At 29.5% G+C, this 25,727-nt stretch overlaps 13 protein-coding genes across 13 annotated transcripts; 6 read left to right on the top strand and 7 right to left on the bottom strand.

The window, feature by feature from the left end:
* Positions 1–8: 8 nt before the first annotated feature.
* Positions 9–3,572, bottom strand: ELE39_001143 (adrift-FTSJ family RNA methylase; the record flags this gene model as incomplete). The annotated part of the gene is made up of 1 exon (XM_067344182.1): positions 9–3,572. One exon carries the CDS (start codon positions 3,570–3,572, stop codon positions 9–11), a length of 3,564 nt encoding a protein of 1,187 aa, XP_067200220.1.
* Positions 3,573–3,850: 278 nt separating this feature from the next.
* ELE39_001142 (Sgd1p NIC plus MI domains containing involved in RNA metabolism) lies at positions 3,851–6,829 on the top strand (the record flags this gene model as incomplete). The annotated part of the gene is made up of 3 exons (XM_067344181.1): positions 3,851–5,996; positions 6,055–6,658; positions 6,706–6,829. 3 exons carry the CDS (start codon positions 3,851–3,853, stop codon positions 6,827–6,829), a joined length of 2,874 nt encoding a protein of 957 aa, XP_067200219.1.
* A 300-nt stretch (positions 6,830–7,129) lies between these two features.
* ELE39_001141 (60s ribosomal L33-A) lies at positions 7,130–7,492 on the bottom strand (the record flags this gene model as incomplete). The annotated part of the gene is made up of 1 exon (XM_067344180.1): positions 7,130–7,492. One exon carries the CDS (start codon positions 7,490–7,492, stop codon positions 7,130–7,132), a length of 363 nt encoding a protein of 120 aa, XP_067200218.1.
* Positions 7,493–7,785: 293 nt separating this feature from the next.
* On the top strand, positions 7,786–14,949 carry ELE39_001140 (large membrane with signal peptide and transmembrane domain; the record flags this gene model as incomplete). The annotated part of the gene is made up of 1 exon (XM_067344179.1): positions 7,786–14,949. The coding sequence occupies one exon, from the start codon at positions 7,786–7,788 to the stop codon at positions 14,947–14,949; it is 7,164 nt and encodes a 2,387-aa protein (XP_067200217.1).
* A 289-nt stretch (positions 14,950–15,238) lies between these two features.
* ELE39_001138 (uncharacterized protein) lies at positions 15,239–15,853 on the bottom strand (the record flags this gene model as incomplete). The annotated part of the gene is made up of 1 exon (XM_067344177.1): positions 15,239–15,853. One exon carries the CDS (start codon positions 15,851–15,853, stop codon positions 15,239–15,241), a length of 615 nt encoding a protein of 204 aa, XP_067200215.1.
* A 1,475-nt stretch (positions 15,854–17,328) lies between these two features.
* ELE39_001137 (uncharacterized protein) lies at positions 17,329–18,063 on the top strand (the record flags this gene model as incomplete). The annotated part of the gene is made up of 1 exon (XM_067344176.1): positions 17,329–18,063. One exon carries the CDS (start codon positions 17,329–17,331, stop codon positions 18,061–18,063), a length of 735 nt encoding a protein of 244 aa, XP_067200214.1.
* Positions 18,064–18,235: 172 nt separating this feature from the next.
* Positions 18,236–18,821, top strand: ELE39_001136 (Skp1 family; the record flags this gene model as incomplete). Its single annotated transcript, XM_067344175.1, has 3 exons — positions 18,236–18,338; positions 18,396–18,601; positions 18,645–18,821. 3 exons carry the CDS (start codon positions 18,236–18,238, stop codon positions 18,819–18,821), a joined length of 486 nt encoding a protein of 161 aa, XP_067200213.1.
* Positions 18,822–19,065: 244 nt separating this feature from the next.
* Positions 19,066–20,223, top strand: ELE39_001135 (cyclin cyclin; the record flags this gene model as incomplete). Its single annotated transcript, XM_067344174.1, has 1 exon — positions 19,066–20,223. One exon carries the CDS (start codon positions 19,066–19,068, stop codon positions 20,221–20,223), a length of 1,158 nt encoding a protein of 385 aa, XP_067200212.1.
* A 272-nt stretch (positions 20,224–20,495) lies between these two features.
* ELE39_001134 (uncharacterized protein) lies at positions 20,496–20,765 on the bottom strand (the record flags this gene model as incomplete). Its single annotated transcript, XM_067344173.1, has 2 exons — positions 20,496–20,617; positions 20,669–20,765. The coding sequence occupies 2 exons, from the start codon at positions 20,763–20,765 to the stop codon at positions 20,496–20,498; spliced, it is 219 nt and encodes a 72-aa protein (XP_067200211.1).
* A 235-nt stretch (positions 20,766–21,000) lies between these two features.
* On the bottom strand, positions 21,001–21,723 carry ELE39_001133 (uncharacterized protein; the record flags this gene model as incomplete). Its single annotated transcript, XM_067344172.1, has 1 exon — positions 21,001–21,723. One exon carries the CDS (start codon positions 21,721–21,723, stop codon positions 21,001–21,003), a length of 723 nt encoding a protein of 240 aa, XP_067200210.1.
* A 373-nt stretch (positions 21,724–22,096) lies between these two features.
* Positions 22,097–22,783, bottom strand: ELE39_001132 (14-3-3 domain containing; the record flags this gene model as incomplete). Its single annotated transcript, XM_067344171.1, has 1 exon — positions 22,097–22,783. One exon carries the CDS (start codon positions 22,781–22,783, stop codon positions 22,097–22,099), a length of 687 nt encoding a protein of 228 aa, XP_067200209.1.
* A 117-nt stretch (positions 22,784–22,900) lies between these two features.
* Positions 22,901–24,031, bottom strand: ELE39_001131 (TBC domain (small GTpase GAP); the record flags this gene model as incomplete). The annotated part of the gene is made up of 1 exon (XM_067344170.1): positions 22,901–24,031. The coding sequence occupies one exon, from the start codon at positions 24,029–24,031 to the stop codon at positions 22,901–22,903; it is 1,131 nt and encodes a 376-aa protein (XP_067200208.1).
* A 315-nt stretch (positions 24,032–24,346) lies between these two features.
* ELE39_001130 (membrane associated transporter) lies at positions 24,347–25,711 on the top strand (the record flags this gene model as incomplete). Its single annotated transcript, XM_067344169.1, has 1 exon — positions 24,347–25,711. The coding sequence occupies one exon, from the start codon at positions 24,347–24,349 to the stop codon at positions 25,709–25,711; it is 1,365 nt and encodes a 454-aa protein (XP_067200207.1).
* Between the last annotated feature and the right edge of the window lie 16 nt (positions 25,712–25,727).

The following is a 25,727-nucleotide window of genomic DNA, read 5'->3' as shown; positions in this document are numbered from 1 at the left end:
AAAACACTTCAGTTATTTTGGGCAAATGGGTCATTGGATTGAATTTCCGGTGTGATACAAAAAACATCTATTTCTTCATTTAACTCTGATTGATCTCCAAATGGATCAATATTTTTGTTACTTTGAAATCCCTCGAATTGTTGAACATTCGTTTGTTCTGGAAAATTGGAAAATGGACCATCACTTTGAGGAGCGTTTGAATTTAATAGGTTCTGGTCTTCATATAGAGTTTTATGGGTTTCTTCTATTTTTTCAGATTTGAAAGTATCATCGCTTTTTCTATTTTCACCATAAAGCTTCAAGAAAGCCCCATCTGAACTTGAACTATTTGCTCCAATTAATATATATCTCAAGATTTCACGTTGGATACTGACTCTATTAGTTAAATCCCTCCAATTTGAAGAGTAATCTGTTTCTCCGTCTCTTTCCCCACATTTTGAAGTGGATAACTCAAAATTATCAAATGATTCCTGTTGTTCAATTACTGTTTCTAACATCTCTATATCATATAGAATTGCTTCATTATTAAATTCCTTTAACCAATGAAGGAAGCTATCTGAAGCAAATAAAGTTGGAGGAACGCATTGGACTATTGAAGAATTTTCTCTAATATTTATTGAAGAAACATCCCATAAAAATTGAAAAAAGTGCCTGGAAAGTGTATTCGAATCATCGTTAAATCCGGAACAAATTAAATAAAAATTTGAATAGCAAGGTGAAGAAGAAGAATACGGCTTAGTTAATGCAATTTTATCAAAGACAGAGCTTAACACAATTATTATTCCGGCTGTAAATCTAGTTAAGGCTGTCTTTAGTGAAATAATTATATTCCCACCGAGCTTTATCAAATTTAATGCAATCATGATATTTGTTACAAGGTTAAAACTCTCCTCAACCTCAAATTGGCCCAATGAAAATGAAGGGACTAAATGGCAATAAGAGTCAATGTAAATAAAGTCATATTCATTTTTTTTGATATTATAGTCTTCAGTTATTGCATTTATTATTTGTTTATATTGATTACAATATTTAAATTCCTTGCTTACATCGACAAAGGTTAAATTATTGCATATATTAAACTTAGTTTTATTCTTATCTTTGTATAATTCATCAGTTTCTTCGTCAGAGAGAATGATTATTGCACCATGCCTAGGAGATTTTGAATTTACATTTAGTAAAAATGTTAACGGAAATTTACTATGGTCTTCGAGAACTTCATGATATGCCACACCATTATAAATTTCTACGTACTTGTTAATTTTTCCCAAATATTCGCTCATTGTACATTTAATATTACACTCTGATTGTTTTAATTCTCTAATTGTTTCGAATAAACTTAGAATATGAATATTTGCAGGAATTTGGCAATATAGAGGTAAATCATCGATTATATTGGCGTTTAATATGCTATCCTGAACAAAGTTCATTTCAAATTCATTTCCGGGAATACTTGAATAAATTAAACTAGTATTTTTATTTTGATTCAAAAGTTTAGATGTATCGAACGGAATTGTTGTCCACCTTAACTTGTTATCACACAATTCATTATGGACGCAAGTGTCAATGCCAAAGGTTATTTTTTTAATTGGAGAATTAATAGCGGTTACAGTCTCACAAAATCTCTGAATTAAGTCTTCATCACAATAAGGCGACATTTGGAGAGAGGTACACGTGAAATCTTGAACTTTTTTAAAAAAGTTTTCGGAATCAAACATATATGCTTGTGATTTAAGTCTATCAACAAGTCTTTGATAAGCAATATCATTTTTTGACCAGATAAACCATTTTGGTGAAATTTTTTTGGGAAATCTTTCTTTTGGAAGCACTGGTGTTAAATTCGGTTCAATATCCATTTGCTTCTTAAGAGGGATTTTTAATATATCATCGTTATTTGAACCATCAATACTTTCTGAATCACCATTTTTAAATAAATCATCAATAAAAAACAAGTACTTTTTGTTAAACGAATCAATACTAGTTGCAGAAACCAGTTTGAAAAAGGATATACTTGGAAAATAAAATTTATTTCTAGTTTCTTGAAGTTTCCTATACTGCTGAAATGCATATTTTCTATCAATAAATATTCCCTGGACACGGCTCCTATCACCACCCCTTCTACTCAAACTTGTTGAATTTAAATACTCTTTTCTCTGCTGTAAATTTGGAAGAATATACTGTGATTTAGGAATACTACTTATACCCAAGTTTTGTAAATATTCAAGTGCAAAGATTCGTTTTTCCCTTTTAGTTATACTGCAATCAAACAAATAGCATTCCTTAAAATGCTCACCCTTGTTTTTTTTTTTTGTATTATTTGACTCTTCGGGATTATCACGGTTTGTAGAATTTAACTCAAAATTAGAAAATTTCACTTTCTTATAACTTGAATCACTCACCATAGAAGATTTGAATTTTAAAAGGTTATTTGAGATATGATCTATTTGCCATTTGGAAAATAGTGTTGCTGCAGTGACACATTGCTCTATGAATTCATCAGGAAGCCATTCCTTGGGGAAAAGGGAAAGTTCAGAAAAATTATCTTTATTCCCTTGAAAGTGAGATATCAAAGCCTTTAACATAACAGATCTAATCCCTTGGAAGTTCATTGCTACAATATATATCTCTCCACTACCACCTTTACTCATAATTGGTTTAACAATATGGACGTTTTGAAAGCAATAGCACAAAAGTGCGACAATAGATATAGTAGTGTGATGTAGAATATTAAAGCATTTGATAATAAAAGATCCATGCTTCCTAAGAATCCCCAATGCGCAAACAGTTTCACAGTACTGAATTGAAGATGTTAATTTCTCCTGTTCGTTTGGGTTGTATTGTATATCCAAAGAACCATCTGCAGTGACTAAATCTGCCAACCAACAGTTTTTAGTATTTTTTGATGTTTTCTGCCATATGTAGTCAATATTACACACTTTAGTAATGTCGCCACTGTCATCTGCTCCCATATTCCATGCCCTGTAAGTATCTCTATAAATTATATCATCAGTCAAAATAGAATTTGGATCATTGCCTTCAAAATAGGGATTTAATGAGTTTGCCTTCCATTCCCAATGTAGCTTCGAAGAACCTAATCTTTGACGTTTGTTTATTACATTTGAATGTATGTAATGATTCAAAGCAGAAATAAATCCGCCAGGGCATTCACATAGGTGCATGCTATGATATTCAGTCTCATTAATGTACTCATGCCATCTAAAATAATGAAGTATCTCATACAACTTACACCATCCAGTAGTTGCTAATTCGACAGGTATATCTCTTAGTTTATAAATAATATCTTGGGCAATGTTAGTTGTTCTTGTGAAAGATTGCCATACATGAATGTCAATAAGGTCAAGCTCATTTCTTACTAAATCCAACTGAGACTTTAAGGATTCAAGCTCTTTAATACAATAGCTTTCATGCTTTCCTAGTCCTTCCTTAATTGCATAACAGTAACATTCGTAACCTTTGCTTGTACAATTCGAGCAGGGAGTTTCAGAAAATGGAATTCTTGGCTTAATTGTGTCGCATGAAGGAAAGGAATAGATTCTGAACTCTGGCTTTACCATTATTTCATATCTGCCTATAGATATATTGTACAGATATTAAGATATTTTGATTTTCATATGAATACTTTACATAAATAATTCTAAAATTGAATTATTTATTATTCCCGCCTTTTAGGGTACCGAAGTAATTTACTTTTTGACAATCAATTTAGTTGTGTGATTCAGAACAGAAAGATTAGTTTTACAACAGATCTAAATATTCATTAATGTATTTGGCATGTATTTATTGAATAATTTAAGAACTATAAATTCAGAGATTTATAAGTTGATTTTATCCAATGAATTATTTTAATACGGAAGATGAAAATAACGAAGATATTATCCTTCTAGAGAAAAAACTTGGAATAATAAAAAGTCAAGGGACTTCTGAAATATGTATTGAAAAAAAACGCAAGGCACTATACAAAAAAATAGAGAAAGAAGAAGGAATTGGAGGTTTCATGAATTTAATAGATGGAATATTAACGGATGTTTACAAGAAAAAAAAAATTGAAAATGAGTCAAAATCCTATCTTAAAAAAAATTTAAGAAACAAAGGTTATATTAAACCTTGCAAATTCGAGCCTTTTTTCCAATCAAACTATGAATCATTAAATTGGCAAAATGAGTTTAGACAAAAAGCTCAAGGGTTTTTAAATAGATTGAGTGAAGGAAATATGACTTTAATTTTGGAAAAGTTAATTGAATTAACTAACTCCACAGTAAGATCAGCTTATAATAACCGCAGCTTTAGAGACGATCATTTGTTTAAATTAAGAAAAGAATCCATTAGAACAGCGCTGGGCTATTTCTGCAATGATCATTACACAGTTCATAGACTAATTGCAATTACTGACATTATTGAGAGCGAATTAATCATGTTATTTATACAAAATTGCATTTTTCAACCACAAAATACGGTTTCATTAAATACGGTATATTCCGCATTGATTTCTTCTGTTGGAATTTTATTAGAGGGTAGTTTTAACCAAAGGCTAATAATTGTTTTGAACAAAATATACAATGAAACTTTGAGTAAAATTTTACAGAGTTTTGGATCAAGCATAGAAAAATATAACAATAAGATTATTTTGAGGCATATTGCAATTTCATTGACAACTATTTACAGATGCGGTTTTGCATCTTCGTTGGTAATTGAAAATTTTATCGACGCAGGGATAAATAGATATAAGTATTCAAAATCCAATATAATTTACTGGGAATGCTTTTTTGATAATGTATTAACTATCATTAGAGGATCTGCATTTTATATAAAGGAAGAAAGTAATTCTGTATACGAGAATATAATTGAAAGCATTGGATCGGAAATTTCAAAAGACTATGATTTTGAACTCCAGTTAAAAAACGAGATTGAACAAAACCATCCAAATGTTTTTGTAAACCCATTAAAATTTAGATTTATTATTGAAGAGTTGAATGAGTGGAGAGACAGTTTGAAAAATCAAACACTAAGTCAAAGATTGAGAAGAAGAGAAGGAATAATTGAGAGACAACTTAATATTGTACACAGCTGGTCACTAAATTGTGCTTTATTGAAGCATATTCAAGTTATGCGAAATGGCAAGAAAGAAGTTTTAAATTCAGGCAGACTAGAAATAGTGTCATATCCTAAAACTTTAATTGAATACATATGGCAAGAAGAGAACAAAAATTTATTTTTAAGATATATTAAAAGTCAACAAGAAAATGATACAGTTAATCAATTAATCGGTTTTTATAATTTAGGTCTCAAACAATTGAATCCAAAACATGTTATTTATAAAGAAATTGAAACTACCAATAGTGTTATCACCAATGATAAGTTGCTGGGCTTGGCTTCAAAAATGAGATTCACCTCTGATATACAAAAAAGTATTTTTGTTGCATTAATAGGCGCAATAGATGAATTTGATGCGATAAATAGATTGGCTTCATTAAATCTTACTCAATCAAAGACTTATTTAAGCTCAGTAACCAATATGATTGTTATTTCCTCATTATCTGAGCATGTTTATAATCCATATTATTACAAAGTACTGAAAGGATTAACTCAACTTCCCACAGTTATTTCAAAAAAAATAAACAACGAAATCGTTAAGTGTTTTTCCCAGAAACTTGGAATATTAGATACATTTAATATAAGGAAAATTATGATTTTTAGTCAATTAGTGAAGGACTGCATTTTTGGTCGGATTTTCGATTTGAGGATTATTAGATTTATCAAGGTTAACGACGCTCATGCATTGGCAGGATCTATTGGTTTATTTCTAAAAGAATTAATAATATTAATGTTGATGGAAAAAAATAAAACTGAGAAAGATGAATTTATTTTGGAGTTATTTTCTGTTGTTTTAAAAATGCCGGATCTAAAAGAAACTATTTTACTTATTTTACAGGCATTGGTGATTCCCGCTATTGAGAAGAACTTGAATGAATCTAATAATAGTTATGGGATCTCAAAAATAAAATTAGCAGGAATTACCAAATTATTAGGTGATAATAGCACTTTTTGATAAATATTGTATATTAATGTCTCATGAAAACTCAAGCTTGTATCCGAAGCAATTTTCAATTTATACAAATGACGGAGTGAAATTAAGTTGCAGAAGTTTTGGTAATATTCCGTCAAAAGTTTCAATAACTAGAATAGAAAGTATAGTTTTTGTGCTAGTTCATCCATATGGGATAATGGGTGGTAGTAGTTCTAATATGCTTGGACTAGCTTTGAGTTTAGCAGATAAAGGGTATGGTAGTATAATTTTTGATCACAGAGGGATTGGCAAATCAACAGGATACAAGTCTGTTTTTGGAAATAATGAAGTCCTTGATGTAATTTCCATATGTCATGATATTAAACGAAAAAATAGCGACATTAAAGTCATTTTAATTGGGTCTTCTGCAGGTGCTCCAATTGCAGGCTCAGCGGTTGATGAATGTGAAAATGTTATTGGATATGTTGGAATAGGATATGTATTTGGATTTTGGCCATCTCTGTTATTTAGACAGCACTTCAACAATATTCTTAAATCGAAAAAACACAAATTGTTTATTACGGGAGATTCTGATGGATTCACTTCCATTGACGTTTTGAAAAACAAAATGCACGAGTAAGTATCATTCTCGAAAAAAAAACTATTTCTAACTGTTTTTCTAGTTGTTGCGATCCTAAACAGGTTGAAATTATACCCAAAGTCGGGCATTTCGAATTGGAATCACCCCATTACGACGACACTATATGCGAAATAATCGATAAATTCGTTAAATCATCATTTGAATGATTGAAGGACGCTATTAGATGAATACTCGACCATAAAAAGTAACGATACCAAGTTAACAGAATTAACAGCTCCTAAATATCTATATTATCATATATTGCAGTTAATGATCAATTATAAAAGAATATCGCAAATTACAGCGAATGTCTGTAAGAGTTATACATAATTGCACAGTACATAGTATATGCGTCGTTCAACTGTAGAGTTTGTTTTGTCTCATAGTAATTTAAATCACAAACAAAAGTAATTTTCAGATATTCATTTTTAATGTGATTGATCCTGTGAGTAGTTTGTCAATTCAGATTAAATGTTGCTTGGAAAAAGGAAAACTCGCACCCTACCACCAAAGCTACTAGGTGGCAGTGCTTTCCTGAACTTGGCACATACCGCACCACTGTTACCATAACTTCTTCTAATCAAACCTTGTATCACTCTGAACTTTGTGCCATTCTTTATTGTCTTGGCCTTGTAGATATATGCACATCTTTTTCCCAAATAAAATTTCGCGTCTTCCTTAGTTTTAACACCTTCTATTTTCAATAGAGAGATGCTTGGGGTTTGATTGACCTTAGACCTTTTGTAGCCCGTAACAATTGCTTTAGAGTATAGTCTTACGGGTTCAGTTGTCTTGTTATTAAAACTCTTTTTCTTTATTTGAGATTTCATTTGAGAAACAAAAACGACTCAATCCTGTTTTTTTAAAAAAGGTTGTGATTTAGTTTGGTTTTTAGTATTGAGTCCGGCCTTTTTTAATAATCTATTTTAATTTGGTAAAATGTATTATTTATTATTATATTTAGAGCGTGTCTCTTTGATTGTCTCAATACCGGTACCGCAAATGTAGGCGCACGCGGTACCGGTGATCTTTTCTTTTAATATATGCATATTGTTGATGTTTTACTTGAGGTAATCCTCAATACTTGTATAACCATTCATGAAATCCATCGTTTCACTGTAATATGATCTTTCCTAAGAAGGAATATATTATACTATTTGTGGTTATCTTTCTCTATATTAACTCATTTTTATGTGTGAGTTCTAATTCAAATAATAAAATAGATCCTACGTTGGCACTTTTACCTTGGACGTTAAATAATAAGTCTAATATTGAGATTAGAGTGAGCCGTGGTTGTTATAATTGGAAATTTGAAGATGAATTTTTAACAGTTAATGGCTTGGTTGTAAGAACTGACGAGTTTGGAAATTATTGTACTGATGTCGTAAATGTAAATCCAAAATGGCCTCATATGAATTTAAGAGGAATTTTTACTATTATTGCATCAGATATTTATACGGGGGAGAATTTACGTAGTGAGATTCACATTGCAAAGGTTGAGAGTATAAAAATTAGCACTAGTTCAAAAAGAATTAGGCTGGGCTCACTTGAAAACTTATATGCAATTGGGTTTGACAATGAACATAATACCTTCACATCATTAAGTGGACTAAAGATTGTTTGGGAGTTGGAAAATGATAACATAATATCAGAGAAAAATGATGGAAGCCAAATTTTGGTTACTGGATCTAAAGTTGGATCTGTAAATGTATACGTGAAAATTATTGAAGATGATTACATAATAATCAGCTCATCAGTTACTATGTATGTTGAGGATCCATTTAAAATTATCCCATATGTAAGAAAAGCTCCCTTTGGATCGCTTTATCAAATACACTTAGTGAAAGAAGGGTCAGCAAACTATATAAATTTTTTTAGAAAGGAATTTCATTTTTGTAAAATTGATCAGAATATTGAGGTAGAAGCTCAAATAGTTGAAGATAATAAGTTAATAATTAATAATTATAACGATCAAGATGCTGAGGCTGAATTTCTAATTTCGGCAACTTGTATGGATAGAAGAGTTGATGGAAGCTTCTTTACCAGTATGATATACTTATCATTCCCTAAAGAAATTGTGTTTGCTGTTCAAGACATGAGTTTAGTATTTTCACAGAATAATTTTGATGAGTTCGTTCAATTATATTTTATAGAAGGGGAACAATTGGCTGAAAGGTCCGGATTTTTCAATAGAATATTGCAAAATAACGAATTAACAATTGTTGAGAACAAGACTGTTTTTCTCCAATTAAAATTGTTTAATTATAAGAGAGAGTTTTTACACGTTCCAATTAACTCAAACTTTAATGTTGTTTGTAAAAAAGGTTGCAGCTCAATAAATATAGCCCCATTCCAGACTGAGTATAATATAAAAAAATCTACTAGTGGTTTTTTAGAAATTACAGGGAATTCAGTAGGTTCGAGTGAATTATTTGTTGTTCTAGATTCAATAGGCGAAATGAACTATTCAAAACTGAATGGGCAAAGCAAATTAACCAAAATTACTGCATCACTAAAAATAGACATTGTTAAAGATATTGGTACAATCTTTTCTAATCTACCACTTGTTCTATATCCTGGAGAACAAAAAATAGATATAAAAGAAAACATCACTGGTGGAAAAGGGCCATTTTTTTTTTGCTCATCTAACCCATCAATAGCAATAATTGATTTTCATACAGGATTATTAAAGACAAACTATATTACAGGGTCATTTAATGTTATTGTATATGATATTGGGGTAAGCCACCACTATGCCAGCGAAGATCAATTAAGTTGTAAATCTTTTAAAAATGTTTATGGCTTAAATATTCCTGTTTTTGTTGCATATATTAATGGCTTGAGTTTAGAGCTACTCTCTTCAAACAGCAAGTTTTATAACAATACCATTTATACTTCAATATCTCAAAATTCATTAAGCCTTGAAGTCAGAGCTGAACCTATAAGAGACTCCAGTTATTTATTAGATTATCAGTCTGAATCATCTCTTTATAATTTTTCGTTTAATAAATTGGATACTCTTGATATAAAGAAATTGTATGATCCATGCGAAATAGTAGAGGTTGCGAATCTACTCGATTTTCAATCAAATTCAAAACATACAAATGGTTTGAGTACTCAAGATTGTCTATTAATTTTAGATAGTTTGAAAATTGTATCTTATTACCAACTTGCTACTAATTACGATATGAATACCATACTATTGAATATAAGTGAACAAAAAGTTAATATTGAATTAAAGAAACATGGAACTTTAGCTTTTGACAATTTTATTGAGTTTGGAGTCGAATTCATTTATGACTCAAAAATTATTAAACGAAAAATTATTGATATTGGTCTTACTATATTTATTTTTCAAGAGATTTCATTTGTCCCTATAATTAATGAGATTGTACTGAGTTATTTTGATTCATCAAACACTCCTTCAAATGATTTTTATATTGAGAAATCTAGTAAAATTGAGCTTACCTTACATGGCGGACCCTATGATTATCAATACAAAACAAATTTTTCGATAGAATTTATTAAGTTCAAATTATTTTTGTTGATGGATAATGAGGAAAGAGAATTTGTTGGTACAAAAAAGGAAATTGATGATCATCCTTCAATTCAAATTTCTCAGTTAGACGAAATAAACAAGTTTTTGATAGAATGCAATGGCGAACTAGCAGTTGGCTTTGTTAAATTTGCAATGGCAATTTTCGACGAATATAAGTCAGAAGTTTATAGAATCGAATCAGTTCTAAAAATTTATTGTAAATCCATTGACCATATTAATATGTTTTGGGTTAACCAGTTCCCTATTATAGGAAAATATACATGCAATACGAGGAACGATGATTGTATGGTATTTCATTTCAATTCTAACAAAAGACATAGATTTATTTCTTTAGCATACGATAAAAATAATAACTTGCTCCTATCATACAACAAATTTAAAATCAAGTGGGAAATTGAAAATATTAATGAATATTCAATAGATTTTTTAGATGAGAATGAGCTAATTAATCAAAACATTATAGATTTGTCTATTAACTTGGGAACAGAATATTACATGAAAGACGTTAATATCAAATTTGAAGTATTCAGCCCGGATAACTTTGACGAAAATAATTCATATATTAATTCGAGTAGATTTAGTATTATTACAAAGGGAATTTTTACAAGACCACCTATTCTTATTTCTTCGCAAATGTTGAATATACACACGAAATTCAGAGATTACCATCAAACTGAAAATGAGAATGATGGAATTAACTTCATTGGGTCATGGAACCTACTTGAAGGTCAACACCAATTTGGAGTAATATATGGAACAAATAATTTTAAAATTTTTTTCGATGATCAAAAAGTTGTCAAATATAGTTTATGCAATGATATTATGAGAAGCGAAGATATCTTTTTAATAAAAAATGACCTATTTCATCGCTTTCATGACAGATTAAATATTTTCCCTTTTTGTTTGGATTCAGAACATTTTTCAAGAAATGAGAATGGAACTAAAAAAATAAATGTTTATATTGAAGACCAATTAATTCTTCCAAAATATTTATTAAAAAAAGAATTGATATTTAATAATTTGAATAGATTGGATCTAGTTTGGTTGGATAGAGTAAAATTAAACGATATGAATAAAGAAAGTGGGTTATTACCATTTACAACATACTTTACTTGTAATAATGTATCTGATCAAAATAGTGGATATATAAATCACTTAAAAATTCCCAGAAAGTACGTTTCTCTACCAGAGATTTCTGAATATAAAAATTACTTTGATTCTAATAAAGAAATTTACAATACTTTGCCATGCATAAATGGGTATTGTCTAATTGATGATAAATCAAGATCAATATTAATTGTAATAATGTATGATGATCAAGGTATGGCTTTAGAACCTTGGCAGCATAGTGAATTGAGAATTGAAATTGAATATAAATTAAAGAATACTTATGAGTCTGATTTAGAATTTGAAGAACAAATACAAAATAGTTTGAATAATTTTTCTATTGGAATAAAAAATTTAAGTTTTACAGTGTTTCAAGTTATGGAGATCAAGCAGAAAAATATCGATATTGAACTAGTTGCAAAAATATTGGATTTAAATTCAAATGTATTAATGTATTCAAATTCTTTAAACTTAAAGGTATACGAATCAATTGAGCTGGAATCAAATACGGATATTTTTTCATTATTTCCATATGGTTCTCCACTACATATTGGTTTTAAGGGTGGTCCTAGAGAATTTAAAAGTTTGAAACTAGAGTGGGATGTTCAACTGGAAAAAAAGATAAACAAAAATGTCCATAAAGATATTTTACTAATCAGAAATAACACAAGATTGGTTATTGAACCTCTTGGAGAAATAGGAAAAGAAAGAGTATTAATAAGATGTTTTTTAACTAATGAAAATAAAGGTACAAATACTTTCAAAGCATTGTTATTTTCAAAACTAATTACTGTTTACGTTGATATTCCTGATGGAATAAGCTTGTTCTCTCCAGAATCTGAATATTTATATTTAGGCTATCCAAAAGTGTATACATTAAGAACTTGGAAAAGTAATAAAGATCAGACTTTAGAATTTCATCACTCTCAATACTTTCCCTCAAAATTTTCAAAGTGTCGAATTAGTTGGTCTATCAGCCAAAACTTGAATAATTCCAATTACATTTTAGAGGATTCTGGAAATAATAAATGTGAATTAAATCATGATATAATCTGTATATCAAGGGTTACTGGTAAGAATCATATAAATAGTTTTAAAATTAATAATATGTTGCTTGAAGACTACAAGTATAATAATATTTCAATGTATGACTATATAGCTTTACTATACCCTACAAATATTGGAATATCTTATTTAAATATAAGGTTGAGTTGCAGTTTTGGCAATAAAGAGAAAGTAGAGTTAGAATTAACACAAAAACTTAATGTTATCAAAGCCATTAATTCAGTTGAAAATGGAATTTGGATAATTAAAGACTCGTTATATTATCTTGTTCTACCCAGGGAGGTGGCAGTTAAAAGCAATAACAAATTAGATATTGAGTATTCAAACAACTCACAACTGATTTACTTGAATACTTGGAATTCGAGTAATAGTTTTGTTATTTTTAATGAAGAAAAGAGGTTTGAATTGGAATCAGATAATTTTATTACTCTCTCTCCTATTATTATATCAGAACCAAAAATAGTAGTTGTAGAATTAAGCAAATACAATGACTATTCAGCTAAGCTTTCAATTATTTTTTTTAATTCCATGGGGGTCAGACTATTTCCAAACCCAAATTATTGTAATGGTATTAATTTATATTTGATTCCAGTTCAAAATACCACTCAGGAATTTTTAATAAAAGAATACAATCTATATGTTAATAAAGTTCTCGAAGAAAGTAACTTGAATGTGAACTGCCAGTTTTTATTGCATCAAAATCCAGAAACTCGATCAATGAAGTTAATTGAAGAGATTAACTCATGGGGATTAGTGGACTCTAGAAATGAGTTATATAGAAACTATAGACATTCATGTTTCATGATTCAAATATATTCAAAAGGAAACAAACTCATCGGATCTCAACCCTTTTGCCTTAAGTTGAGTGTCGCGAATAATGCTAAAGGTGATGAATATAACATTTATATGAATGAATCAAATTTAACTAATATTAATTCTACAGATAAAATAATAAAGTATCAATTCGAGGTCTTTGCAGGCTCGATGCTTCACCTCAGCCCTATTAAATGGAAAGCATTAAATTCAACTCCTGATCAACTAAGTTTTTGTGTGGTAATAAAAAAATTACTTAAAAATCCTGAACATCTTCTTAAAAAAGAGTTGTCAACAATTTTGAATATTCCATTAACATTGATTGGTATTATTCGTGGAAAGCGTATCCAAACAGAGTTATTTGATCACTTAAACATTTCCTATTCAAATAAACAATTGGTATGTATGTCTATTAATAAAAAAATTGATCCTTTTGAATTTTGGGTAATTTTGATAAAATATTCATCTATTATCTATATTCATCATGGAATAATTTGGATTGGTATGGATGAAAACGATAAAAGTTCACAAAACAATAATTTTGAATATAATACTGAAATTTCAACTTGGGAATTATTATCAAGTTACGATTCCGTAAAAATAATTGAAAATGAATTGCTGGCTATTCCTATGAGCAGTTCAATTAAATTTATCAGACTACGTTTGCCAAACCTTATTGAAATAAACTTAAAAGTAATACCGTTAAATGGAAAATTTACTCAAAATAATGATTTTATGATTGTTAACAAGAAATATAATAAGTTGCATATAAATAATCAATTTTCGTTTTCTATATATTTTAATGATAACGAGTTTATTAATAAATTTTTCAATAACATTTACTACAATTCTCCATTAAGTAATATAAATTGTGAAGTTTACAGCTCAATTTTAAAAAAAATATATACAACAACTCCTTTTTGGTCTCTAACAATTCTCAATAGCCCATTTTTACTTCCTTCTTGTAATATGGTTCCACGCAATAGTGAATTGTCAATAGAAATAAAAAATGAAATTGTAAGTAGTTATTACACTCAAAATTCAATGTATATTTTATCAGAAGTTAACAAAACCAGTTTTATTATTCAAATGCAATTTAAATCTTCAAAAAAATTACAAAAACTTGTACCTGTTCATTTCTACCCAATTTTGTTGAAATCACTAAGTTCTCCACTCTTTTCAAACAAATCAACATTTATTCAGGGTTGGGTAAACGATGCTCATCATATTGAAATTATAGTTCCCTTTAATTCTAAAGAGTATTTTGAATTCCCGATACAAATTTTATTTTGGTTCGGATATGAGAATACAAAGCTTATTGCCTATAAGGTTAGAAGCCAAATATCAGACGAATATATAGTAAATTTTACTAAAAATGATCTCCAGGGTGAAGTCAAAATCTTAAACAGTTCCAGAGTCACTAAAACATTTATTTCGGATTTAAGTGCTATTTTACCATTTTATATTTTGTTAGAATTCAATTGCAATGGAGAAAAACACCTGATTGATATAATTCTCAAGAATAGAGATATTAACGATGCAAAAGAGCCTCAAAAAATCACGACTTCAAAATATTTTGCTTTTTCAAATTCAATTATTATAAATCAACACTTATGTCTGATATTTACTTCCCTAGCTATTCTTTCAATTTCTATTTTCCACTTTCTATTTAACAAGAAGCAAGTAGTTACTAGGGAAATCAATTCATCTCCATTTAGAAAGCTGAACACTCAAAAGTGGTAAGCAGCTCTCTATAGAGTTAATTGAGCTATTAGATAGCTATTACTTCAGTTAAATAAACTATATTTAAGAATAAAGACAGTAGAATTGTACAAAAAAAAATATTTGTGAAAAATTAAACTTAGATATTGCTTAAATCTAGAACAAATGCGTGAGACACCTGATTGTTTGCAGTTATGAAATTTGAAATTTCGTGAACACTTCAGCCGAAAGATGGTAAAAAGATAATTCCTCAAAAAAAATTCGGAGGACATGGATTATATATGTGCATCATTAGATATCACGAAAACAATCAACTTACCATTTTATACTGAATAGATGATATAGAAAATCTAGCCACCGAAAAAAAAAATATAAACAATATATCCCACACTCCATTTAAAAAATAAACAAATATAATGATAAGTATTGACGGAAATAAAGCTTTATAAATAATCATAAAAAATGGGCATCTTTCAGTTACAGCTAGTAGTGGGAAAAAAGAGAGTAATAAACAAACAATATGGAAAGCTGATTTATTAATTTTAATACCGATGACGTAGTTAACATTTACTTGGTTCTCCATAATAATTTTCAGTATATAAAAAAGTAATAAGGATGTGCATACCATATACAAAGCTCCCCAACGATAAACATCTGCTCTGATATTATTAAATTCCTTAATTTCGGTGGAAAAAATGATAGAAGGACGGTCGAAAATACCTTCATTTTCAACAAGATTCAATTGAGATGTGTCAAAATTATGGGGATGGAATCCAAGAGTCATACTCAGATCAGGATAGCACAGTTGGACTGGAGTAATTTTGTCATTAGGCCGACTCTCGAATGAAAGAGCATTTTTGTAGAATAAAAAAGGTAATTCTCTTTCCAAAAGATCACAGCAAATTCGATGTTTAACCTGGTTCATATTAAAAACGGTGAGCTTTTAGATCTTATTAGTTTCATACTGAATTCAAAATAAAAATAAAATGCAAAACTTGAGCATTTTCCATGAAGTGTTGGTTCCTACACCTTAACTCGTAAACCAAGCTTTGAGAAACCGCACTCTTCGTCTTAGGGTATGGCGCGACATTTTAAGACGCCAATGCTGCAAATTTATTATGTATAAGTTGCCGTAAACAAAATTATATAACACCGCAGTGCTATACGTATATTTCTTACTTCGATAGTAAATTTACTTTACTTCGAATTCTTTGTAGTTTGGGAATTCTTTAGAAAATGGGTCACGGAGCAAGCCGTTACAAGAAGGCTAGAGCAAAGATGCGATGGAAGTGGAAGAAGAAGCGAACTCGCCGTCTCCAAAGAAAGAGACGTAAGATGAGACAAAGATCCCGATGACTTGATTAAGTCATCTTTATTTTTTTTTAGTTTGACAAGATTTGCCTTTCCATTTATTGTGGATACATCTCCTAAATGTTGATTAATGGATAAGTACTGAGGCGTCTTATCCTTAATTACATTGTACTAGAGATACGAGGTCATTAACATCTTATTTGTCACTTTCCTTCATGAATGTTTGTTTCACCTTGATGTTCGTAATTTATTCTCTGTACCTGTTTTGCGATTTTTCGTGGCAATTAACACTCAATTTTCGTGGGGAAATCGATTAAAGCTGTTGTTGCTATCAGAGTTTATTTATGCTTGAAGTTCTGTAAGCTTCTGAGTGGAACGGTATGTGTAGCAATTTTATATTCTGAGCAATAGGTATAATTTGCTATTAAGAAATTATTTCATCTTTTTTTTTCTGTTATAGAACATTCACTAAAATCTGGAAAATCAATCAATCTTTTCAATTAGCACAAGAGAGGTCTTATGATCTAATAAATTAATTAAGTTAAATATAACGTAATTCTGTAAAATAGTATAAAGTTTCTGAATTAGAAAAAACCAATGAATTGATTGCTCGATGTTAGAGTCAAATTATTCTCTATTTAAGAAATATCATAATTTAGGAGGGATTTATCAAAAATTAATAGAATTAATGCAGTGAACATACTGTTATGTTTTACGAAAATGACTTAATAAAAATAAAATTAAAAATAGTAATACAAATTAAGATTCCTGTTTTATTATTGTTAATATTTAAGATTCTTTATTTTTGTTAAATTGTATTTATTCCTCAAAATAAGTATTTTTGCACAAACAGTCTAAGGTGAATATATATATTAAATACGAAAATAGCTGACAGTTTCATGGGGTAAAGCACCCAAAAACAGATAGCTAAAGATTCAAAGCATCTTTCAAGTATTAATTTATATTTATTCTCCCTAAAACTGACGTGCCGCCATTAAAGTTCTATTCTCGCTCAGCCCTCATCCTAATATACGAGATTTTAAATCATTCATTAATGTAAGATAAATTATTCGAAAAATTTGGGGAATGATGGCATCTTCAATCTTAGAAGCATTTGAATCCCTCAACTATAAAGAAGCATTTTCTAAACGTGGCCTACTTAGTACAGTAGTGGGGATATTGTTGGGTCTAATAGTTTCAACTACGGTTAATGCAACTCTGGTTGAAATAAGCTTGTCACCTTTTTTCTCCACATACTTTGGTCTACTATTCGTAATAATTGGGGGATTAATATTTTGGAAAGTTTATGTAACAATTATTCCAAATGAAGAGAACGGTTTAAATAAACGAACGTTTCTATTAACATTCGCTGCGCTGATCATATTTTCTGGTTTTATCTGCTTTATTCTTGAAAATGATTGGTTCCTTGGAATGAAATCAGTTGTTAGAGTACCAATTTATACCGTTCTCGGTCTTTCTATTTCATTCGCAGTTGCGTTTTCTCTTGTAGATGTTGTTAATTACATTTCCGGCTTTATTGCAAGTAATGATAGCCCATTGTTGGTTAATTCAAAGGCTCAAATAATATTTGTAATTTGCTCTTCATTATTTATTGGAATTATTTTCGGATTCTTATTTGGACTTGTTGAAGACACGCACGAACAGATTCACTATGTCAACATCTCGTTAATGAAGCAAAAACATTATTGCTATACGATTGGAGTCATAGTAGGTGCATTGTGCGGATTTGGTAATGAAGTAATTAGATTGTCAGATAAGTCTTATATGATCGTCGGGAAAACCTTGTATGACTCAGATGTTTAGTTTAGAAATTCTATATAAGTTCATCTATTATATTGATATTAAATGCAGTCGACCTAAATAATAGCGATAGATAGGTTATCATTTTTTTTTCACAAAATCCTGACTTTTTAACTACATTTTCAGTCGAAGCAACTTACCGCGTCATTCATTTAATCAATAATAATAATTTATTATGATTTTCCCAAAAGTAAGATTAGTCAGCTCTGAAGGAGAGGAATTTGCAGTTGATGTGCGTGTAGCAACAGCATCAACATTAGTGAGAAATATAATAGAAGGTATGTATTTATAATTTTTGAGACAATTTTTCGATTTCTAATTATTTAAAAAATCAGATGTTGGCATTGATGATCCTGTTCCACTCCCAAATGTAAGAGGAGATGTTCTACGTAAAGTGCTTGACTATTGTGAATATCACGTTGACAATCCTTCAAAAGAGATCCCGAAACCACTAAGAAGCAATAGTTTATCTAACATAGTGTGTGAATGGGATGAAGAGTTTGTAAATATTCAACAAGAGTTTTTGTTTGAGCTCATGCTGGTAAGTTTAGCTGATATTTATTAACATTTCGATTATTTTTTAGGCAGCAAATTACCTGGATATTAAGCCTTTATTGGACCTTTCTTGTGCTAAAGTTGCGACTATGATTAAAGGAAAGAAAGCAGAAGAAATACGCCAAATATTCAATATAGAAAATGATTTCACTCCAGAAGAGGAATCTGCAATAAGAGAAGAGAATAAGTGGTGTGACGAACCATGATATGAACCTCTAAGCAATTATTTATTGATTCAAATCACGATCGCAATTATGGTTAAAAATATTACACAATTTATTCAGCGAGTAAAATTGATACATTATTTATTGGGTCAGGCATATTTTTTTTTTCCCATAACACGTTAGGGATTTTAAAGTTATCTTTATAAATTTAGAACATAATCTTGAATTAAAAAAAAAGTTTCGTTTATTAAGGTTTAATCTTTAGTTTTTGTTTGTTTCTAAATAAATGTTACTAGGTTCTATGACAAGACTAATTAGTAACTTGACGCTCTTTGAAAGTAATGAAAGAAATTTGAATGAAAATATCTCAGGTAAATTTGGATATAAAAACGATAGAAAATCTGATCCTAAGAGCTGTTTGAGTTATAGTAAAAAAAGTGGAACAGCATTGTGGAAATATTGGAATAAACCGTCTGAAGCATCAACTAGGAATAATTCAAATGATGAGTTGTCATTACTGGTTAATAACACCGATTTATTTGAAAGTACAACTGCGAAATCTTCATCATACGAACCAGAAAATCTTGAGGAAGGAAAGATTTGTGGTCTTTCTGTGAAAGAAATTAAAAGATTCAATGAAAGCAATATGAAAAAAGATTTACATAATGCAATATTTAGAAAGTCTGTAAATTGTGGAAAAGATAAAAATAAACTTTATGAAGGTAATCAAAATTCACAATTTAATTATAGAAGCTATCCCCTTTCAAATTCACAAATTTTAAATTGGATGAATAACTCCTGGTCAGAATATGAAAAAGTAGAAAAAGATATAAAGAAATGCGTCATAATGGAAATTGACAAAATCAATAATAGAACTGAAGAAAATAAGAAAATAATTACTCCATTTCATTCACTTGCAACTCCAAAAATATCCATAGGTGATTACTTCATTAGTAGAATTGTAAAATTTGTGTCTTTGACACCAGTCGATTTTTGTGTTATGGTTATTTTAATAAGAAGAGTTATTGAAAAATCCAAAGGTGCATTGAATGTTACATCCTTGACTGCACACAGGCTCGTTTTGGCCGCTGCATTATTAACATACAAACTTATGTATGATGTACAATACGGAATCAAGTTTTGGGCACATATTGGCGGTGTACCACAATGGGAGATGTTAATGCTGGAGTACCACATTTTGAAAATATTGAACTGGGATTTATCAATAAATTACAACGAGTTTAAAAAAACATATCTTGAAATTCTAACAAATAGAGACTTGAGAAAGATAATGATTTCAAGTAAAGCAGACAATGGTAAGATTGATAGGGCTGAATCCCAAAATAAAGCTGATTACTCTCAAGTAAATTCTAATAAAAATAAACGAACCAAGTTGCAGCTGAATGTGTCGAGACTAAACTCGAATCGCAAGAAATGTGTGTGAAATTAATTAATTTTTTTACCAAATAAAAAGATTCTTGGGTTTACAACAATCGATTTCTTTGTGTATCAAGTCACACTTTTGAGAGCAAACATATCTTACGATAGAGTTGGGTCTGCACTTAAAGCATTTGTAACATTTATATTTACCAATAAAACCGCATATGACACAAAATTTTTTTGGAGGTGTTTTTGAAGGACCTATTGTAATATTTGACCATCTAACCTTTCTATAAAAATTGTTTCATTTGGATAATACAGATCTAATTAATTTACTCACCTTTCATTGTCTTGATCATCTTCTGCCAACACTAATGAAATCTCCTTTCGTTCCTTTTCATTATTACTAATACTCGTACTTGAGTTTTTCCGAAAAGAATCGTCCATATAGTCCTCAGCTAGTAGGAATAGATGGTGAAAAAAAATGTTAAAGTCTGCTAACTACTTACAGTCATCATCATCAGAGCAATTCTTACGTCTTTTTTTATCTATAAAGTCATTTATTACACCTGAAACTAAATCAGAAGAATACTTACGTTTTGCCATGAATATAGATCAATCAAAGCGAAACCATATATTTAAGTTATCTTTAATATCAAATTGAACCGCGGAAGATATTCGCAGCTGAAAAGAAACGCTCTCAGAAATTATAGAACGTTCAGGAAAAACTAGTCAATCTAATGCGAACATTCAAAATTTTTAAACATAAAGATTTATTGAAGAAATAAATGTGGTTATTATAAGTATTTTCTAATTCAAAATAATCAATGTAAGATTATAGCTATATTTGGGTATGAATATTTCTGTCATCAACACAACTATCTTCACCACGTAAATAAGCAATATAGAACAAAATTGAAGGTGCAAAATGGGTGGCAAGTATCACTGAAAGTATTTTAATAGTAAAATGATAAGATTCCATTTGGAGCAGTGATGCCGGGAAAATGGATAAAAGCGAAATGATCAAATAAAGCGTTGATAATGTTTTGCATGAAATTAAATTTCGAGTTGCTACACCTGAACTTGTCAGCAACGAGCTTTCCATCGAATTTAAGTTGATTGCTGTTAAATTTGGAATAATGAGAGACGTAGATAACATTGCAAAAGATATTAACGATATTATTAAACATAGTAGGTTTGTATAAAAGTATTCAATATGTTGGTCTCCTTTCAAATATTTTATAATTGAAAAGCAATATAACGCCCATATAAATAGAAATGACGAAATAGTTAAGCCAAGAAGCTTAGCCCAAGAACAAATATATTTAAAACTCCCAACCATTGTCCCAATTGATAGCGCACAATTTCTTTGATTAAAAGCAAAAAGCCTATTTTTTATTCTGGAAATCTCGGTTGCGTGAACTTTTCTAGGTGGAACTCTGGCTACCTTTGCAATCCACTGTTGCTTATATGATGCACATGTGATCTGGTTCTGCACTTCGACATTCTTGAGCGACGAATGAAAGTGCCCAATTCCACTCCCAGTTTGTTTATTTTGTTGCATTATTAGAAATAAACACTAAAATAATATGAAAATACGCTATATCAGTGCTTAGTGACGTTAAAATTGAAAGAGATTAGATATTATTGATTCCCCTTTAACTTAAATAAGCTCAGGACTTGAGTCTTAAAATTATGAGTTACACAGACTCTATTTCCCCTTGTTTTTTTTTCTAAATCTTTGAAACGGTTTAAATTAGAAAAATAAGTTATTGAATAAATTCTATTGGTTTTTTTACTGTATACATGTACCGGGAAGATCCCCTCACTCTTAAAATTTCAATTTTATTTTTAACTCAATGCATTGAAAACTAGTAGATAGCTCGGGCGGTCACCCCACTGTATTAAGTTTTGAAATACAAAGAGAATAAATATTTTTACTTCCATTTTTCAATACAATCCTTAATCCCTTGCAAATAAACTTCCATTTGAGCCTTTTTGTCCATATTCTCTTGCTCTTTTATTTGGATCTCGAGTATCTTTCTGACAGAATTTAACATTTCAACCGTCTGTTTTTTTTCGCCATATTTCTCCGAAAAAATGGATGCGAAACTCTGTATAACTCCCAAGGACAATTGCCCTATTTTATCTGGGTCTTCAAATAGCAATTTGCAGATCTCTTGATGCATTTTCTTTGAATCTTCTAGGCTGCATAGTCCAAATTCAAGTTTATATCTTGATATATCAGACTTTACCTTTCGCTTAAAGAATTTACCAACAAACGATTTCACAACCAAGCGATCTACAGCATCATCAGCTGATTGTAAAAATGCTTTAATATCTTTTCTAAGTGAAAAAACATACTCATTGCACATTTTTACAAGTTCAACATTACTATTCAGTTGTTTTGCTTGTTCCTGTAATACTAGACTGATCATATATCTATAATCTGAAATTTTATTCTTAATACATAGTCCCAACAAGTGCCTTTCTTCTTCATCAAATTCAAAATTCTCAAATTCTAAAAGGTAAATTAATGACTTTAATGCCTCGAACATTTTATCGAAGCACTTTCCCCATTCAAAAACTTGTACCCTGTATTTTTGTAATATTCTTTCGTCCATTTCTTTAAAAAAAACAATTATTAAAATAAGAAAAGAAATACTTCTTTGATTAACACTTATTTACAAGCTGTTTAGAAAAGAAGTAAAGAAATAAGGGTTAGAGCTTTTTTTTTTTTTTTAAGTAATTGTTTTCAAAAAATCGAATTTACCAATATATATGGAAACTAATAAACTCAAAATCAATACTATGAACATTGAATATATGATCAGCATTTCTTTCATTTTCTGAATAGGAGGAATATCAATTCTCAAATTACTTTTACGTTTTTTTTCAATTTCCCACAAATAACAGCTATTTAAAAGATTAAGTCTAGTACTAGTTAAATACGTGTGTGAGTTGTTTATTATTACTTTCCATTTCAAATTTGAAATGTCCAAGTTTTGGAAAAAAAAGTGAACAAAAGGGTATATTTCGTTTTGTATAAGGTTTGGCGTTAGTTCTGATCCAAAGTTTTGCTTTATATAATCAAAAAGCCTCGTTTCACATTGAATTATGATCTCTACGACAAGAAAAATGATATAAAGTGGATGGTTTGAAATAATATGATCAAAAATATAATATATTAATTTGTTTTCTTTAACAGAAATTTTATGTGAAAAATAAGTAATTATCCACGGCAAAATGAACATGCAGATTTTTGATTCTCTGTCGTCTTTCGCTTTTAAGTTAGTGAACAAATTGTACAGAGTAGGGGATCTTCGGTTTAATAAACAAAGTATATCTAGCACAATTTTTGAAAGAATGCATTCAAGATTTATTTGAGCTATACTATCTGGTTTGTATACGTATGGGGTTGAATAAAACATAAGAAATCGATCAAAAGTCTTAAAACAGATATCCATTCTACCTTTTTCTGTATTGAACTTCTTTAATAGAATTTTGCATAGAATAACGACTTCAAATTTATCAGAAGACGTGACTAATTTGAACAATTTTTTTTTAATATTTGACAAATTGGATTTCTTGTATTTATAGAACAATGTTAAAAATACTTTTCCAATTTCATGAATACCTTGAATGTAAGAATAATGTTCCTTTCGATAAGAAAAAACTGAAATAACCAATCGCTTTAAATTTAGTTTATCGTTGACAGTTGGCAAATCACAGCGGTCTACGTCACAATTTACTTGGTTTATAAGAGTTTTATCGGCATTCCGCAGTAGATTATATATTGAGATCCTTCTATTAATATCTTCAATACTTATTTTTAATAATATGCACCAAATAAACCTTCTGCTATCATTCATTTTGAATAAATACAATGATTTTCGTTATAGTTTAAGTTTCACAGAAAATATTTAAAATTGCAGTCATTATTCAGTTTGTTAGATTATATGATTTTAACATTTTGCTTGAAAATTATTGAATTTTTTCTTTTTAGAACCGGCTAGTATTAAAACGAAAATTGTATGTACCGGCTATGTGAAATATAAAAAAATGAAATTACATGAGGAAAATAAAAAATAAATTGCGATTAATTAAACCAAATAAAGTATTATATGTTTAGAAATATTATATTACTTTAGTTTATATAGATGTTTGAGAGATTAAATTAAAATACAATGAGTTTTCGAGTATTAATCAGAGACCTGCTAAATAAGGATAAAATTTTTTGGTCCCCAGTAATCGGATGTGCACTGATTCACTGGTCTCTAGGTTTCTCAAACACATTTGGAAATACTATTCCGTATATTACAAGTTATATCTCACTAAAAGGGAAGCATAACTTACGTATTGGAATGATTTGTTGGATTGAATGTTTTTTTGTATTGTTTCAAGGTGGAGCAAACTATTTGTATTTAAGTATTGAACGCACTATTGGAATTCCTTATTGTTTGATTATTGGATTTTTTTCGTGCAATTTTGGGTTATTAATATCATATTTATTTTTGGAAAACTATTTGCTTTACTTAATTGGTTATTCCATCTTATACGCCTTTGGGAATGGGTTACTTTTTGCATCCACAATTGAATTTTTGGTTAGCCATTACTCAAAAAATTCTCGTTCAAAAATAATTGGTTTGCTTTGGTTATTTAGAGGGGCATCAATGTCAATAATACCTTCTTTTCAATCTTCATTTGTTAATCCAAATAACTCAAGCAATTATTATGTATTCAGTGGTAATAAACTTTTTAATAGTTTAGTTGTTTTGGAAAAAGTTCCAAAATTGTTAAAGTTAACTTTTTTATTATCAGTAATTTTCCAAACTATAGGCATTACAAATCTATTAATCATAGGTAACAAAGATCTAAAAATAAAAGAAAAACAAGAAGAATATATTTCAGATAAAAGATACTATTTTACAAACCGAATCTATATATCTGAACCATTTATTGTGCTTTGGTTAATTACATTTCTCACATGGCCTTGCATTGAGTATATTCAATTATTTTGGAAAATCCATGGGATGGTTAACACCAATCTTGGAGATTTACAGTTAACAAGAGTTTCTTGTATTGTAATGATTCTGCAAACATTATTTAGGGTGTTTTGGGGTGTTTTTGGCCAGCTGGCAGGTTACTTTAATTGCATTTGTATTTTATCAATTATTTTGTTAATTGGAATTATACTATTAATGTTTCCCATTATTGAAAGTATATCTATTTGTCAATATATTCTGGGGTATCTACTTGTTTCTATTGCTCATTCCGGGAATTCAGCCATTTTCCCAACAACAATTATAAAACACTATCGCCAATCAAACCACATCGACCTATTTATTTATTTGTTTTCTGCAAAACTAACTTCCTGCATACTTTTCTGTATTTTTACAGATTTAACAACTCGTTTTTTGAACATTAATTACTCACTTGTTCCATTATTAATATTTTCTCTGGGATCATTTTTTTTATCTTTCATTTTGAGAGACATTAAAGACAATTATATCTCAGGAAAGGATATTAAAAAAAAACAAATAAACGTTTAGGTAATCTATCATTGAT

This window comes from Cryptosporidium sp. chipmunk genotype I (genome assembly GCF_004936735.1).
Source record: "Cryptosporidium sp. chipmunk genotype I strain 37763 chromosome Unknown contig_17, whole genome shotgun sequence".
Taxonomy (NCBI): Eukaryota; Apicomplexa; class Conoidasida; order Eucoccidiorida; family Cryptosporidiidae; genus Cryptosporidium; species Cryptosporidium sp. chipmunk genotype I.
The sequence above is the reverse complement of the archived record's forward strand: the minus strand, read 5'-3'. Positions and strand labels throughout refer to the sequence as shown.